Here is a 17,408-nt window from a genome sequence, read left to right as displayed (position 1 = left end):
TATTTTATTATTAAAAGGGTGATTAGGTGGCCCCGCTGCGTCGCGTTCTCCTTTACTTTATTTTTCACGCAGGCCCCACAATGAAACAAACCCCGGCCTGTTGTTTCAAAATATAAAAAATCTACTATCCTTTGTAATCCTAGTTTGGTAAACGAATTCAAGATTTGATTTAGATTGAAATTGTGTAGTTTGGTATTCAAACGACGGGAATTTAGATTTGAGGTTTGATTCATCGAACCTCCACGAATTTAGGATTTAAAATAAACTTTTTACATGAAAAAGAAAAATTGAAGATGCTCTCTCGTCAGTTAAAAACGACGTATCCCCTAAAAAAAAAGAGTTAAAAACGACGTGTCCGGAATTAAAACAGCTGGATTAACGAATGAGCCACCGGAGTTCGATCCCAGTTCGAATTCAGCCGGCGACAGTTCCAATCCGAGCTCGACAAGAATTAGGAGCTCTCCCCTGGATAAATGGGCGGCGCCGGTGGGAAGAGCAGCTCCAGTTCGATCCATTCGCCCACCTCCCCGATCCCCAGATCCAGACCTAGACACGGCATCCATGGCGGCGAAGGTGCTCCAGCTCCGCAGCGCCGACGGCAAGGTGCTCGTCGCTCCGGCGTGGGACTATCGCCCTCGCGTCGCCCAAGCCGTCCCGCTGGAGGTGCGGGTGCCCTCGCGCGCCCTCGAGAGGGTGCTCCAGTACTGGACCAAGCACAGCCTGGCAAAGGCCACCGGTGAGTCCCGGGAGTCCCTCGCCCGCTGGGACGCCGACTTCCAGCGCCATCTCGAGGAAGACGGCCTCACCAAGGAGGCCGCCGCAGCCGCCCAAGAACTCCGCCGCCACGGCGTCCACCACGGAGGGCGTCCCCGTCGCCACGCCGCCACGGCCCCATCTGCTGTCGCTGCTCCTGCCTCCGGCGCCACCCGTGCTGATCCCGTCCGCGCCTGGTGCCAGCTTCTTCAGCACCTCAGGGGTGTCAACCCCGGAGAACCCAGCCCTGTGCCGGCGATGTCCGGCGCATTGGATGCCTCTGATATCGCCGCCGCCGCGCGCCCTGGGCCTGCCAGTGCCACCACCTTGCCTGCCAGTGCTGGTGCTGACCCCGTGGATGTCCGGTGCGCCATACATGCCCGCGCAACTGCCTCTCGTGCCCGAGAACGCCAGATTGCTCAAGACGAGGAGTCCACTTGCCACCACCGCAAGCGCCCGGCTTCCAAGGCCTGCTCTTCGATGCCTGCCAATGCCAATGCTGCTGCACCCGGTGTGAAGAAGGTCTCTCGTCCCGTCGCTTCCAAGGCTTGCTCCTTCCTCGGCTCTACACCACTGCCTGCCCATGCCACTGCTCTGAAGAAGATGACGACTCCAGCAGCTTCAACTCTGCGCGCAAGAAGGGGGATGGGGGAGCTCAGCTGCAAGATTCCCAAGCAAAGCGGTGTCACTGCTGCAGCACCAAGGAGGCAACCAATCCCTTGCTTGAGTCCAGTGGTATTGCGCCTTCGCTAGTCTTCTTTTAGCTTCCTTAACCATGCATGCATTAGTTTCATTTAATCTTTGTTTCTCTAGGTTCTGCACTTGCTTACCAAGATTCCTAGTGTTCTTTCAATCCCTCTCAGTCATTTGTAATTTTACAGTGTCAACAGAGTCTCCATCTAGCTAGGCAGCAAAAACCATGTTAAGATGTGTACGGCACAGTTACACTACATCCACACCTGGTCCTAAGTGAAGGGTTTAAGTAAATAAAGGGCATTTTCAATAAACTAAAGTAAAGCAGATGAGCCAAAAATGGAAACTCATGTACTGCAATTCTGGCACGAGACATAAAACGCACTCGCTGCAAAATGCAAAACGCCCGTTTGCTACCCGGCTTGTAGCAGGAAAAAGGAGTAGAATTGAACTTGCCGGTACACACACACACACGTAATCTTGTGAGCTGCCTAGTGTCTGGAGACTGTGCTGGCTGTCCTGTAAAATTAATCTTGGCTGAGTTGGATTCTTAGGCATCGGCGTCTTGGTGAGTTAAAGTTGTAGTTTCCGACGAGTAACATTGGTTAGTGAACTCTTGTGTGTATGTGTGGGTGAAGCTTTGAGCTAAGCAAGTCCTCACTGTATGGACTATCAAGTCGTTTTGTAATCGATTTCAGATATGAATGAAAAATTGTTGGCCTGAATTTGTGCAGAGCATTTGAGTAACTCTGTATTTTTTTATGGTTCTATGCCTCTTAAAACACTCTGCTGCTCTAGTCAGAAAAGTATGTACCCGAGGCACACATGATTTCACAATCTTTTTTTCAGTTGTGAGGCGCATGGACATGTTTGGGAGAGTTATTGGTTTGAAGACAGATTTTGTGGTTACAGATACTGCAATATGATTGTCAAGAATGTGAAAAAGGCTGCAGCTGTTTGGCAAATAGTTTTGGCTTTTCTCAGATCGTGTTATAGTGATAGCAGCCTTACGTTCTCTGGCTCCTTGAGAAAATTTCCGGTTCAATTAGAAATTGCACTGTCCATCCTAACATCTTTACCAAGCAACCAAATATTGGACTTATACCATTGGGCACTGCTTGGAATCAATGGATCTAATTTGTCAATTTTAAGGTTGGAACAAGCTGTGGTTACATTGTTCATTCCTTCTTAATGAGTTGCCTAGTGTCTGGAGACTATGCTGGCTGTCCTGTAAAATTAATCTTGGCTGAGTTGGATTCTTAGGCATTGGCGTCTTGGTGAGTTAAAGTTGCAGTTTCAGACGAATAACATCGGTTAGTGAACTCTTGTGTGTCTGTGTGGGTGAAGCTTTAAGCTAAGCAAGTCCTCAATGTACCGTCATATTGTAATCGATATCAGATATGAATAAGAAAAATGTTGGCCAGAATTTGGGCAGAAAATTAGGCCTGAACTTTTTTTGTATGGTTCTATGCCTCTTAAAACACTCCGCTGCTCTAGTCAGAAACTGTCCGGTCCGTGCTCCGCCCCGACGACCTCGCGTCGCCGGCCTGCTGTGGCTCACCGCCCCTCCGCCATCGGCTGCTGCAGCCCCGCCGCCCCTCTGCTGCCGGCCTGCTGCAGCCCCGCCGCCCCTCTGCTGCCGGCCTGCTATTAAATTCGATAACTACACTTAAATTCGATAACTACACTTAATTTTTATTAAAGACCGACAACCACATGCGATTAAACCGACGACTACATCTATTTAAACTTGGCAACCATGTCTATACATTTTGACAACTATACCCATTTTAAATTGACAACAACACCTGCTAAAACTTGGCAACCGTGTGTATAGATTTTTGGCAACTACCCCCAACGATCATGTTTGACAAATGATTGTTGCCTTGTAGTAGTTTTTATTATACATGATATAAAAAGCATGTCATAGGTTGTGTTTGTCAATTTACATATGCCAACTTGTCATATTTACATATAACTTTGCCAGAAAACTATTTTGTCTGCTTGTTAGTTTTAACTGTGCCGAGTTGTCATATTTATAAACTATGATAAAAAAAAATCTTATGGTCACCAGTTTTAAATATGTTAGTTGTCATATTTTTGCGCGTAATCGCCTAAAAAGATTGTTTGTTCTTGCCAGTTTGATTATGTCGAGATGTCATATTTACACGCAATTTTTCTAAAAATACGACGATTAAGTTATTTTTATCACACAAGTAAGTATTTACTAATATGACAAGTAAGTGCAACAAATATGGTAAGTACGAGAAAGAAAAAGTTGTCAAAATACGTCGACATGGGATCCAGTTGTAAAGATTACATTGAAACAAAGCCAATGGTAAAAACGGATATTCGATCGAATTAATGATTTAAGAGATAAAAGTTTTTGAATTCCGATTAATTAGAGCGAATCTAATGACATCATTGCATCCATGCATAACGGAAAAAAAAGGATTTGGCTGCAACCTAGCAATGCTTCTTGAAGTAACCTAATTAATAGAGAAACACTATTTTATTATTAAGAGGGTGATTAGGTGGGCCCGTTGCGTCGCGTTCTCCTTTACTTTATTTTTCACGCAGGCCCCACAATGAAACAAACCCCGGCCTGTTGTTTCAAAATATAAAAAATCCACTATCCTTTGTAATCCTAGTTTGATAAACGAATTCAAGATTTGATTTAGATTGAAATTGTGTAGTTTGGTATTCAAACGACGGGAATTTAGATTTGAGGTTTGATTCATCTAACCTCCACGAATTTAGGATTTAAAATAAACTTTTACATAAAAAAGAAAAATTGAAGATGCTCTCTCATCAGTTAAAAACGACGTATCCCCTAAAAAAGGAAAACTCTTACCTTTTATTGGCGGATCCAAATAAACTGTCCACCGTTTCCTCGTCCCGCGCATCAATCGATTTCTGAAACTGGACAGTTGTTTCACAGAAACTGTCCAGTCCGTGCTCCGCCCCGACGACCTCGCGTCGCCGGCCTGCTGTGGCTCACCGCCCCTCCGCCATCGGCTGCTGCAGCCCCGCCGCCCCTCTGCTGCCGGCCTGCTGCAGCCCCGCCGCCCCCTCCGCCACCGGTCCCGCACGCCCCGCCGTGGTGCGCCGCCGTCGGCCGATCCTGCCGCCACCGGAGCCCCAGCCACCGGCGCCGGAGCCCCCAGCCATCGTCGTCGCGTTCCTGCCGCCGGCCGACTCGCGTCGGCCCTGCCTCCCCGCGCCAGACCGGATCCCGGCTGGGGTAGTGCTTCTGCAACAAGCAAATTGTTTCTGAAACTCGACCGTTGTTTCAGGAATTAACGGATCCAAAGTTTATTTTTTACAACAAAGCGAAAGTTTCTGCAACTCGAGCATCGTTTCAGGAATTGCGTCCAGAGCGGATCAGACGCAGCGGATCGGACGGCTACACGCGCGAGATCGAACGGCTGTTCAGCCGGTAGATGCGTAGCAGTCCCTAAAAAAAGTTAAAAACGACGTGTCCGGAATTAAAACAGCTGGATTAACGAATGAGCCACCGGAGTTCGATCCCAGTTCGAATTCAGCCGGCGACAGTTCCAATCCGAGCTCGACAAGAATTAGGAGCTCTCCCCTGGATAAATGGGCGGCGCCGGTGGGAAGAGCAGCTCCAGTTCGATCCATTCGCCCACCTCCCCGATCCCCAGATCCAGACCTAGACACGGCATCCATGGCGGCGAAGGTGCTCCAGCTCCGCAGCGCCGACGGCAAGGTGCTCGTCGCTCCGGCGTGGGACTATCGCCCTCGCGTCGCCCAAGCCGTCCCGCTGGAGGTGCGGGTGCCCTCGCGCGCCCTCGAGAGGGTGCTCCAGTACTGGACCAAGCACAGCCTGGCAAAGGCCACCGGTGAGTCCCGGGAGTCCCTCGCCCGCTGGGACGCCGACTTCCAGCGCCATCTCGAGGAAGACGGCCTCACCAAGGAGGCCGCCGCAGCCGCCCAAGAACTCCGCCGCCACGGCGTCCACCACGGAGGGCGTCCCCGTCGCCACGCCGCCACGGCCCCATCTGCTGTCGCTGCTCCTGCCTCCGGCGCCACCCGTGCTGATCCCGTCCGCGCCTGGTGCCAGCTTCTTCAGCACCTCAGGGGTGTCAACCCCGGAGAACCCAGCCCTGTGCCGGCGATGTCCGGCGCATTGGATGCCTCTGATATCGCCGCCGCCGCGCGCCCTGGGCCTGCCAGTGCCACCACCTTGCCTGCCAGTGCTGGTGCTGACCCCGTGGATGTCCGGTGCGCCATACATGCCCGCGCAACTGCCTCTCGTGCCCGAGAACGCCAGATTGCTCAAGACGAGGAGTCCACTTGCCACCACCGCAAGCGCCCGGCTTCCAAGGCCTGCTCTTCGATGCCTGCCAATGCCAATGCTGCTGCACCCGGTGTGAAGAAGGTCTCTCGTCCCGTCGCTTCCAAGGCTTGCTCCTTCCTCGGCTCTACACCACTGCCTGCCCATGCCACTGCTCTGAAGAAGATGACGACTCCAGCAGCTTCAACTCTGCGCGCAAGAAGGGGGATGGGGGAGCTCAGCTGCAAGATTCCCAAGCAAAGCGGTGTCACTGCTGCAGCACCAAGGAGGCAACCAATCCCTTGCTTGAGTCCAGTGGTATTGCGCCTTCGCTAGTCTTCTTTTAGCTTCCTTAACCATGCATGCATTAGTTTCATTTAATCTTTGTTTCTCTAGGTTCTGCACTTGCTTACCAAGATTCCTAGTGTTCTTTCAATCCCTCTCAGTCATTTGTAATTTTACAGTGTCAACAGAGTCTCCATCTAGCTAGGCAGCAAAAACCATGTTAAGATGTGTACGGCACAGTTACACTACATCCACACCTGGTCCTAAGTGAAGGGTTTAAGTAAATAAAGGGCATTTTCAATAAACTAAAGTAAAGCAGATGAGCCAAAAATGGAAACTCATGTACTGCAATTCTGGCACGAGACATAAAACGCACTCGCTGCAAAATGCAAAACGCCCGTTTGCTACCCGGCTTGTAGCAGGAAAAAGGAGTAGAATTGAACTTGCCGGTACACACACACACACACGTAATCTTGTGAGCTGCCTAGTGTCTGGAGACTGTGCTGGCTGTCCTGTAAAATTAATCTTGGCTGAGTTGGATTCTTAGGCATCGGCGTCTTGGTGAGTTAAAGTTGTAGTTTCCGACGAGTAACATTGGTTAGTGAACTCTTGTGTGTATGTGTGGGTGAAGCTTTGAGCTAAGCAAGTCCTCACTGTATGGACTATCAAGTCGTTTTGTAATCGATTTCAGATATGAATGAAAAATTGTTGGCCTGAATTTGTGCAGAGCATTTGAGTAACTCTGTATTTTTTTATGGTTCTATGCCTCTTAAAACACTCTGCTGCTCTAGTCAGAAAAGTATGTACCCGAGGCACACATGATTTCACAATCTTTTTTTCAGTTGTGAGGCGCATGGACATGTTTGGGAGAGTTATTGGTTTGAAGACAGATTTTGTGGTTACAGATACTGCAATATGATTGTCAAGAATGTGAAAAAGGCTGCAGCTGTTTGGCAAATAGTTTTGGCTTTTCTCAGATCGTGTTATAGTGATAGCAGCCTTACGTTCTCTGGCTCCTTGAGAAAATTTCCAGTTCAATTAGAAATTGCACTGTCCATCCTAACATCTTTACCAAGCAACCAAATATTGGACTTATACCATTGGGCACTGCTTGGAATCAATGGATCTAATTTGTCAATTTTAAGGTTGGAACAAGCTGTGGTTACATTGTTCATTCCTTCTTAATGAGTTGCCTAGTGTCTGGAGACTATGCTGGCTGTCCTGTAAAATTAATCTTGGCTGAGTTGGATTCTTAGGCATTGGCGTCTTGGTGAGTTAAAGTTGCAGTTTCAGACGAGTAACATCGGTTAGTGAACTCTTGTGTGTCTGTGTGGGTGAAGCTTTAAGCTAAGCAAGTCCTCAATGTACCGTCATATTGTAATCGATATCAGATATGAATAAGAAAAATGTTGGCCAGAATTTGGGCAGAAAATTAGGCCTGAACTTTTTTTGTATGGTTCTATGCCTCTTAAAACACTCCGCTGCTCTAGTCAGAAACTGTCCGGTCCGTGCTCCGCCCCGACGACCTCGCGTCGCCGGCCTGCTGTGGCTCACCGCCCCTCCGCCATCGGCTGCTGCAGCCCCGCCGCCCCTCTGCTGCCGGCCTGCTGCAGCCCCGCCGCCCCTCTGCTGCCGGCCTGCTATTAAATTCGATAACTACACTTAAATTCGATAACTACACTTAATTTTTATTAAAGACCGACAACCACATGCGATTAAACCGACGACTACATCTATTTAAACTTGGCAACCATGTCTATACATTTTGACAACTATACCCATTTTAAATTGACAACAACACCTGCTAAAACTTGGCAACCGTGTGTATAGATTTTTGGCAACTACCCCCAACGATCATGTTTGACAAATGATTGTTGCCTTGTAGTAGTTTTTATTATACATGATATAAAAAGCATGTCATAGGTTGTGTTTGTCAATTTACATATGCCAACTTGTCATATTTACATATAACTTTGCCAGAAAACTATTTTGTCTGCTTGTTAGTTTTAACTGTGCCGAGTTGTCATATTTATAAACTATGATAAAAAAAAATCTTATGGTCACCAGTTTTAAATATGTTAGTTGTCATATTTTTGCGCGTAATCGCCTAAAAAGATTGTTTGTTCTTGCCAGTTTGATTATGTCGAGATGTCATATTTACACGCAATTTCTAAAAATACGACGATTAAGTTATTTTTATCACACAAGTAAGTATTTACTAATATGACAAGTAAGTGCAACAAATATGGTAAGTACGAGAAAGAAAAAGTTGTCAAAATACGTCGACATGGGATCCAGTTGTAAAGATTACATTGAAACAAAGCCAATGGTAAAAACGGATATTCGATCGAATTAATGATTTAAGAGATAAAAGTTTTTGAATTCCGATTAATTAGAGCGAATCTAATGACATCATTGCATCCATGCATAACGGAAAAAAAAGGATTTGGCTGCAACCTAGCAATGCTTCTTGAAGTAACCTAATTAATAGAGAAACACTATTTTATTATTAAGAGGGTGATTAGGTGGGCCCGTTGCGTCGCGTTCTCCTTTACTTTATTTTTCACGCAGGCCCCACAATGAAACAAACCCCGGCCTGTTGTTTCAAAATATAAAAAATCCACTATCCTTTGTAATCCTAGTTTGATAAACGAATTCAAGATTTGATTTAGATTGAAATTGTGTAGTTTGGTATTCAAACGACGGGAATTTAGATTTGAGGTTTGATTCATCTAACCTCCACGAATTTAGGATTTAAAATAAACTTTTACATAAAAAAGAAAAATTGAAGATGCTCTCTCATCAGTTAAAAACGACGTATCCCCTAAAAAAGGAAAACTCTTACCTTTTATTGGCGGATCCAAATAAACTGTCCACCGTTTCCTCGTCCCGCGCATCAATCGATTTCTGAAACTGGACAGTTGTTTCACAGAAACTGTCCAGTCCGTGCTCCGCCCCGACGACCTCGCGTCGCCGGCCTGCTGTGGCTCACCGCCCCTCCGCCATCGGCTGCTGCAGCCCCGCCGCCCCTCTGCTGCCGGCCTGCTGCAGCCCCGCCGCCCCCTCCGCCACCGGTCCCGCACGCCCCGCCGTGGTGCGCCGCCGTCGGCCGATCCTGCCGCCACCGGAGCCCCAGCCACCGGCGCCGGAGCCCCCAGCCATCGTCGTCGCGTTCCTGCCGCCGGCCGACTCGCGTCGGCCCTGCCTCCCCGCGCCAGACCGGATCCCGGCTGGGGTAGTGCTTCTGCAACAAGCAAATTGTTTCTGAAACTCGACCGTTGTTTCAGGAATTAACGGATCCAAAGTTTATTTTTTACAACAAAGCGAAAGTTTCTGCAACTCGAGCATCGTTTCAGGAATTGCGTCCAGAGCGGATCAGACGCAGCGGATCGGACGGCTACACGCGCGAGATCGAACGGCTGTTCAGCCGGTAGATGCGTAGCAGTCCCTAAAAAAAGTTAAAAACGACGTGTCCGGAATTAAAACAGCTGGATTAACGAATGAGCCACCGGAGTTCGATCCCAGTTCGAATTCAGCCGGCGACAGTTCCAATCCGAGCTCGACAAGAATTAGGAGCTCTCCCCTGGATAAATGGGCGGCGCCGGTGGGAAGAGCAGCTCCAGTTCGATCCATTCGCCCACCTCCCCGATCCCCAGATCCAGACCTAGACACGGCATCCATGGCGGCGAAGGTGCTCCAGCTCCGCAGCGCCGACGGCAAGGTGCTCGTCGCTCCGGCGTGGGACTATCGCCCTCGCGTCGCCCAAGCCGTCCCGCTGGAGGTGCGGGTGCCCTCGCGCGCCCTCGAGAGGGTGCTCCAGTACTGGACCAAGCACAGCCTGGCAAAGGCCACCGGTGAGTCCCGGGAGTCCCTCGCCCGCTGGGACGCCGACTTCCAGCGCCATCTCGAGGAAGACGGCCTCACCAAGGAGGCCGCCGCAGCCGCCCAAGAACTCCGCCGCCACGGCGTCCACCACGGAGGGCGTCCCCGTCGCCACGCCGCCACGGCCCCATCTGCTGTCGCTGCTCCTGCCTCCGGCGCCACCCGTGCTGATCCCGTCCGCGCCTGGTGCCAGCTTCTTCAGCACCTCAGGGGTGTCAACCCCGGAGAACCCAGCCCTGTGCCGGCGATGTCCGGCGCATTGGATGCCTCTGATATCGCCGCCGCCGCGCGCCCTGGGCCTGCCAGTGCCACCACCTTGCCTGCCAGTGCTGGTGCTGACCCCGTGGATGTCCGGTGCGCCATACATGCCCGCGCAACTGCCTCTCGTGCCCGAGAACGCCAGATTGCTCAAGACGAGGAGTCCACTTGCCACCACCGCAAGCGCCCGGCTTCCAAGGCCTGCTCTTCGATGCCTGCCAATGCCAATGCTGCTGCACCCGGTGTGAAGAAGGTCTCTCGTCCCGTCGCTTCCAAGGCTTGCTCCTTCCTCGGCTCTACACCACTGCCTGCCCATGCCACTGCTCTGAAGAAGATGACGACTCCAGCAGCTTCAACTCTGCGCGCAAGAAGGGGGATGGGGGAGCTCAGCTGCAAGATTCCCAAGCAAAGCGGTGTCACTGCTGCAGCACCAAGGAGGCAACCAATCCCTTGCTTGAGTCCAGTGGTATTGCGCCTTCGCTAGTCTTCTTTTAGCTTCCTTAACCATGCATGCATTAGTTTCATTTAATCTTTGTTTCTCTAGGTTCTGCACTTGCTTACCAAGATTCCTAGTGTTCTTTCAATCCCTCTCAGTCATTTGTAATTTTACAGTGTCAACAGAGTCTCCATCTAGCTAGGCAGCAAAAACCATGTTAAGATGTGTACGGCACAGTTACACTACATCCACACCTGGTCCTAAGTGAAGGGTTTAAGTAAATAAAGGGCATTTTCAATAAACTAAAGTAAAGCAGATGAGCCAAAAATGGAAACTCATGTACTGCAATTCTGGCACGAGACATAAAACGCACTCGCTGCAAAATGCAAAACGCCCGTTTGCTACCCGGCTTGTAGCAGGAAAAAGGAGTAGAATTGAACTTGCCGGTACACACACACACACGTAATCTTGTGAGCTGCCTAGTGTCTGGAGACTGTGCTGGCTGTCCTGTAAAATTAATCTTGGCTGAGTTGGATTCTTAGGCATCGGCGTCTTGGTGAGTTAAAGTTGTAGTTTCCGACGAGTAACATTGGTTAGTGAACTCTTGTGTGTATGTGTGGGTGAAGCTTTGAGCTAAGCAAGTCCTCACTGTATGGACTATCAAGTCGTTTTGTAATCGATTTCAGATATGAATGAAAAATTGTTGGCCTGAATTTGTGCAGAGCATTTGAGTAACTCTGTATTTTTTTATGGTTCTATGCCTCTTAAAACACTCTGCTGCTCTAGTCAGAAAAGTATGTACCCGAGGCACACATGATTTCACAATCTTTTTTTCAGTTGTGAGGCGCATGGACATGTTTGGGAGAGTTATTGGTTTGAAGACAGATTTTGTGGTTACAGATACTGCAATATGATTGTCAAGAATGTGAAAAAGGCTGCAGCTGTTTGGCAAATAGTTTTGGCTTTTCTCAGATCGTGTTATAGTGATAGCAGCCTTACGTTCTCTGGCTCCTTGAGAAAATTTCCAGTTCAATTAGAAATTGCACTGTCCATCCTAACATCTTTACCAAGCAACCAAATATTGGACTTATACCATTGGGCACTGCTTGGAATCAATGGATCTAATTTGTCAATTTTAAGGTTGGAACAAGCTGTGGTTACATTGTTCATTCCTTCTTAATGAGTTGCCTAGTGTCTGGAGACTATGCTGGCTGTCCTGTAAAATTAATCTTGGCTGAGTTGGATTCTTAGGCATTGGCGTCTTGGTGAGTTAAAGTTGCAGTTTCAGACGAGTAACATCGGTTAGTGAACTCTTGTGTGTCTGTGTGGGTGAAGCTTTAAGCTAAGCAAGTCCTCAATGTACCGTCATATTGTAATCGATATCAGATATGAATAAGAAAAATGTTGGCCAGAATTTGGGCAGAAAATTAGGCCTGAACTTTTTTTGTATGGTTCTATGCCTCTTAAAACACTCCGCTGCTCTAGTCAGAAACTGTCCGGTCCGTGCTCCGCCCCGACGACCTCGCGTCGCCGGCCTGCTGTGGCTCACCGCCCCTCCGCCATCGGCTGCTGCAGCCCCGCCGCCCCTCTGCTGCCGGCCTGCTGCAGCCCCGCCGCCCCTCTGCTGCCGGCCTGCTATTAAATTCGATAACTACACTTAAATTCGATAACTACACTTAATTTTTATTAAAGACCGACAACCACATGCGATTAAACCGACGACTACATCTATTTAAACTTGGCAACCATGTCTATACATTTTGACAACTATACCCATTTTAAATTGACAACAACACCTGCTAAAACTTGGCAACCGTGTGTATAGATTTTTGGCAACTACCCCCAACGATCATGTTTGACAAATGATTGTTGCCTTGTAGTAGTTTTTATTATACATGATATAAAAAGCATGTCATAGGTTGTGTTTGTCAATTTACATATGCCAACTTGTCATATTTACATATAACTTTGCCAGAAAACTATTTTGTCTGCTTGTTAGTTTTAACTGTGCCGAGTTGTCATATTTATAAACTATGATAAAAAAAAATCTTATGGTCACCAGTTTTAAATATGTTAGTTGTCATATTTTTGCGCGTAATCGCCTAAAAAGATTGTTTGTTCTTGCCAGTTTGATTATGTCGAGATGTCATATTTACACGCAATTTCTAAAAATACGACGATTAAGTTATTTTTATCACACAAGTAAGTATTTACTAATATGACAAGTAAGTGCAACAAATATGGTAAGTACGAGAAAGAAAAAGTTGTCAAAATACGTCGACATGGGATCCAGTTGTAAAGATTACATTGAAACAAAGCCAATGGTAAAAACGGATATTCGATCGAATTAATGATTTAAGAGATAAAAGTTTTTGAATTCCGATTAATTAGAGCGAATCTAATGACATCATTGCATCCATGCATAACGGAAAAAAAAGGATTTGGCTGCAACCTAGCAATGCTTCTTGAAGTAACCTAATTAATAGAGAAACACTATTTTATTATTAAGAGGGTGATTAGGTGGGCCCGTTGCGTCGCGTTCTCCTTTACTTTATTTTTCACGCAGGCCCCACAATGAAACAAACCCCGGCCTGTTGTTTCAAAATATAAAAAATCCACTATCCTTTGTAATCCTAGTTTGATAAACGAATTCAAGATTTGATTTAGATTGAAATTGTGTAGTTTGGTATTCAAACGACGGGAATTTAGATTTGAGGTTTGATTCATCTAACCTCCACGAATTTAGGATTTAAAATAAACTTTTACATAAAAAAGAAAAATTGAAGATGCTCTCTCATCAGTTAAAAACGACGTATCCCCTAAAAAAGGAAAACTCTTACCTTTTATTGGCGGATCCAAATAAACTGTCCACCGTTTCCTCGTCCCGCGCATCAATCGATTTCTGAAACTGGACAGTTGTTTCACAGAAACTGTCCAGTCCGTGCTCCGCCCCGACGACCTCGCGTCGCCGGCCTGCTGTGGCTCACCGCCCCTCCGCCATCGGCTGCTGCAGCCCCGCCGCCCCTCTGCTGCCGGCCTGCTGCAGCCCCGCCGCCCCCTCCGCCACCGGTCCCGCACGCCCCGCCGTGGTGCGCCGCCGTCGGCCGATCCTGCCGCCACCGGAGCCCCAGCCACCGGCGCCGGAGCCCCCAGCCATCGTCGTCGCGTTCCTGCCGCCGGCCGACTCGCGTCGGCCCTGCCTCCCCGCGCCAGACCGGATCCCGGCTGGGGTAGTGCTTCTGCAACAAGCAAATTGTTTCTGAAACTCGACCGTTGTTTCAGGAATTAACGGATCCAAAGTTTATTTTTTACAACAAAGCGAAAGTTTCTGCAACTCGAGCATCGTTTCAGGAATTGCGTCCAGAGCGGATCAGACGCAGCGGATCGGACGGCTACACGCGCGAGATCGAACGGCTGTTCAGATGCGTAGCAGTCCCTAAAAAAAGTTAAAAACGACGTGTCCGGAATTAAAACAGCTGGATTAACGAATGAGCCACCGGAGTTCGATCCCAGTTCGAATTCAGCCGGCGACAGTTCCAATCCGAGCTCGACAAGAATTAGGAGCTCTCCCCTGGATAAATGGGCGGCGCCGGTGGGAAGAGCAGCTCCAGTTCGATCCATTCGCCCACCTCCCCGATCCCCAGATCCAGACCTAGACACGGCATCCATGGCGGCGAAGGTGCTCCAGCTCCGCAGCGCCGACGGCAAGGTGCTCGTCGCTCCGGCGTGGGACTATCGCTCTCGCGTCGCCCAAGCCGTCCCGCTGGAGGTGCGGGTGCCCTCGCGCGCCCTCGAGAGGGTGCTCCAGTACTGGACCAAGCACAGCCTGGCAAAGGCCACCGGTGAGTCCCGGGAGTCCCTCGCCCGCTGGGACGCCGACTTCCAGCGCCATCTCGAGGAAGACGGCCTCACCAAGGAGGCCGCCGCAGCCGCCCAAGAACTCCGCCGCCACGGCGTCCACCACGGAGGGCGTCCCCGTCGCCACGCCGCCACGGCCCCATCTGCTGTCGCTGCTCCTGCCTCCGGCGCCACCCGTGCTGATCCCGTCCGCGCCTGGTGCCAGCTTCTTCAGCACCTCAGGGGTGTCAACCCCGGAGAACCCAGCCCTGTGCCGGCGATGTCCGGCGCATTGGATGCCTCTGATATCGCCGCCGCCGCGCGCCCTGGGCCTGCCAGTGCCACCACCTTGCCTGCCAGTGCTGGTGCTGACCCCGTGGATGTCCGGTGCGCCATACATGCCCGCGCAACTGCCTCTCGTGCCCGAGAACGCCAGATTGCTCAAGACGAGGAGTCCACTTGCCACCACCGCAAGCGCCCGGCTTCCAAGGCCTGCTCTTCGATGCCTGCCAATGCCAATGCTGCTGCACCCGGTGTGAAGAAGGTCTCTCGTCCCGTCGCTTCCAAGGCTTGCTCCTTCCTCGGCTCTACACCACTGCCTGCCCATGCCACTGCTCTGAAGAAGATGACGACTCCAGCAGCTTCAACTCTGCGCGCAAGAAGGGGGATGGGGGAGCTCAGCTGCAAGATTCCCAAGCAAAGCGGTGTCACTGCTGCAGCACCAAGGAGGCAACCAATCCCTTGCTTGAGTCCAGTGGTATTGCGCCTTCGCTAGTCTTCTTTTAGCTTCCTTAACCATGCATGCATTAGTTTCATTTAATCTTTGTTTCTCTAGGTTCTGCACTTGCTTACCAAGATTCCTAGTGTTCTTTCAATCCCTCTCAGTCATTTGTAATTTTACAGTGTCAACAGAGTCTCCATCTAGCTAGGCAGCAAAAACCATGTTAAGATGTGTACGGCACAGTTACACTACATCCACACCTGGTCCTAAGTGAAGGGTTTAAGTAAATAAAGGGCATTTTCAATAAACTAAAGTAAAGCAGATGAGCCAAAAATGGAAACTCATGTACTGCAATTCTGGCACGAGACATAAAACGCACTCGCTGCAAAATGCAAAACGCCCGTTTGCTACCCGGCTTGTAGCAGGAAAAAGGAGTAGAATTGAACTTGCCGGTACACACACACACACACGTAATCTTGTGAGCTGCCTAGTGTCTGGAGACTGTGCTGGCTGTCCTGTAAAATTAATCTTGGCTGAGTTGGATTCTTAGGCATCGGCGTCTTGGTGAGTTAAAGTTGTAGTTTCCGACGAGTAACATTGGTTAGTGAACTCTTGTGTGTATGTGTGGGTGAAGCTTTGAGCTAAGCAAGTCCTCACTGTATGGACTATCAAGTCGTTTTGTAATCGATTTCAGATATGAATGAAAAATTGTTGGCCTGAATTTGTGCAGAGCATTTGAGTAACTCTGTATTTTTTTATGGTTCTATGCCTCTTAAAACACTCTGCTGCTCTAGTCAGAAAAGTATGTACCCGAGGCACACATGATTTCACAATCTTTTTTTCAGTTGTGAGGCGCATGGACATGTTTGGGAGAGTTATTGGTTTGAAGACAGATTTTGTGGTTACAGATACTGCAATATGATTGTCAAGAATGTGAAAAAGGCTGCAGCTGTTTGGCAAATAGTTTTGGCTTTTCTCAGATCGTGTTATAGTGATAGCAGCCTTACGTTCTCTGGCTCCTTGAGAAAATTTCCAGTTCAATTAGAAATTGCACTGTCCATCCTAACATCTTTACCAAGCAACCAAATATTGGACTTATACCATTGGGCACTGCTTGGAATCAATGGATCTAATTTGTCAATTTTAAGGTTGGAACAAGCTGTGGTTACATTGTTCATTCCTTCTTAATGAGTTGCCTAGTGTCTGGAGACTATGCTGGCTGTCCTGTAAAATTAATCTTGGCTGAGTTGGATTCTTAGGCATTGGCGTCTTGGTGAGTTAAAGTTGCAGTTTCAGACGAGTAACATCGGTTAGTGAACTCTTGTGTGTCTGTGTGGGTGAAGCTTTAAGCTAAGCAAGTCCTCAATGTACCGTCATATTGTAATCGATATCAGATATGAATAAGAAAAATGTTGGCCAGAATTTGGGCAGAAAATTAGGCCTGAACTTTTTTTGTATGGTTCTATGCCTCTTAAAACACTCCGCTGCTCTAGTCAGAAAAGTATGTACCCGAGGTACAGATCTGATGGGTTCACCTATGATTTCTCACAATCCTTCGTTGAGTTGTGAAGCGCATGGACATATTTGGGAGGGTTATTGGTTTGAAGACAGAGTTTGTGGTTACAGATACTGCAATCTGATTGTCAAGAATGTGAAAAAAGCCTGCAGCTATTTGGCAAATAGGTTTGGCTTTTCTCTGATCATGTTAACTTTTCGTTTGGATAATGTGAATTTTCATGTCCATTTGAACATTACATATTCCACTATGTTACAGTTGCCCAGTAACCGAAGGGACCTGGAGTGGAATTTTTGTGTGGATCTAAGATCTTAAGCCACTATCAAGTTTGCTATTTCTCCTCATGTTATTGCTGGTGATTGCAACTTTCTGTCTCAGAGTTCGATGGTGACACAATATCCTGAATTTTTTGTACAATGGTAACCATCGGGACACCTTAGCTGTTGTGATTTTTGCGTTAGTTGGGTCGGCCCAGTAGCGTGACCCTTCGAACGCCAGTTACCTAAACCGGCATGTTCTGAATCTCTTGAAATCGCAGCTTCACAAACTCCAATGTGAAAACGTTGCGGAACGCATTAGCTCCATGAAGCTGAATTCAAGAAGCTATCTTCGCTCCTAGTGCATTTATAAGAAGCAAGGAAAACTGAGCTTCACGTCACTAATTAATACTTCCTCCGTTTCAAAATTCTTGTCTTAAATTTGTCTAGATATGAATGTATCTAGTCACGTT

The 17,408-nt window shown here is 48.4% G+C and overlaps 4 protein-coding genes across 4 annotated transcripts; all 4 read left to right on the top strand.

Moving 5' to 3' along the window:
- Nucleotides 1–274: 274 nt before the first annotated feature.
- On the top strand, nt 275–2,171 carry LOC123429579 (transcriptional regulatory protein AlgP-like). Its single transcript, XM_045113607.1, has one exon. It carries the CDS (start codon nt 562–564, stop codon nt 1,504–1,506), a length of 945 nt encoding a protein of 314 aa, XP_044969542.1. The 5' UTR covers nt 275–561; the 3' UTR covers nt 1,507–2,171.
- Nucleotides 2,172–4,746: 2,575 nt separating this feature from the next.
- On the top strand, nt 4,747–6,746 carry LOC123429578 (transcriptional regulatory protein AlgP-like). The gene has a single exon (XM_045113606.1). The coding sequence runs from the start codon at nt 5,135–5,137 to the stop codon at nt 6,077–6,079; it is 945 nt and encodes a 314-aa protein (XP_044969541.1). The 5' UTR covers nt 4,747–5,134; the 3' UTR covers nt 6,080–6,746.
- A 2,573-nt stretch (nt 6,747–9,319) lies between these two features.
- On the top strand, nt 9,320–11,317 carry LOC123429577 (transcriptional regulatory protein AlgP-like). The gene has a single exon (XM_045113605.1). It carries the CDS (start codon nt 9,708–9,710, stop codon nt 10,650–10,652), a length of 945 nt encoding a protein of 314 aa, XP_044969540.1. The 5' UTR covers nt 9,320–9,707; the 3' UTR covers nt 10,653–11,317.
- Nucleotides 11,318–14,033: 2,716 nt separating this feature from the next.
- LOC123429576 (transcriptional regulatory protein AlgP-like) lies at nt 14,034–15,883 on the top strand. Its single transcript, XM_045113604.1, has one exon. The coding sequence runs from the start codon at nt 14,272–14,274 to the stop codon at nt 15,214–15,216; it is 945 nt and encodes a 314-aa protein (XP_044969539.1). The 5' UTR covers nt 14,034–14,271; the 3' UTR covers nt 15,217–15,883.
- Nucleotides 15,884–17,408: the final 1,525 nt, after the last annotated feature.

This window comes from Hordeum vulgare, chromosome 2H (genome assembly GCF_904849725.1).
Source record: "Hordeum vulgare subsp. vulgare chromosome 2H, MorexV3_pseudomolecules_assembly, whole genome shotgun sequence".
Lineage (NCBI taxonomy): Eukaryota > Viridiplantae > Streptophyta > Magnoliopsida > Poales > Poaceae > Hordeum > Hordeum vulgare.
Note: the sequence above shows the minus strand (reverse complement) of the source record. Positions and strands in the feature narration are given on the sequence as shown.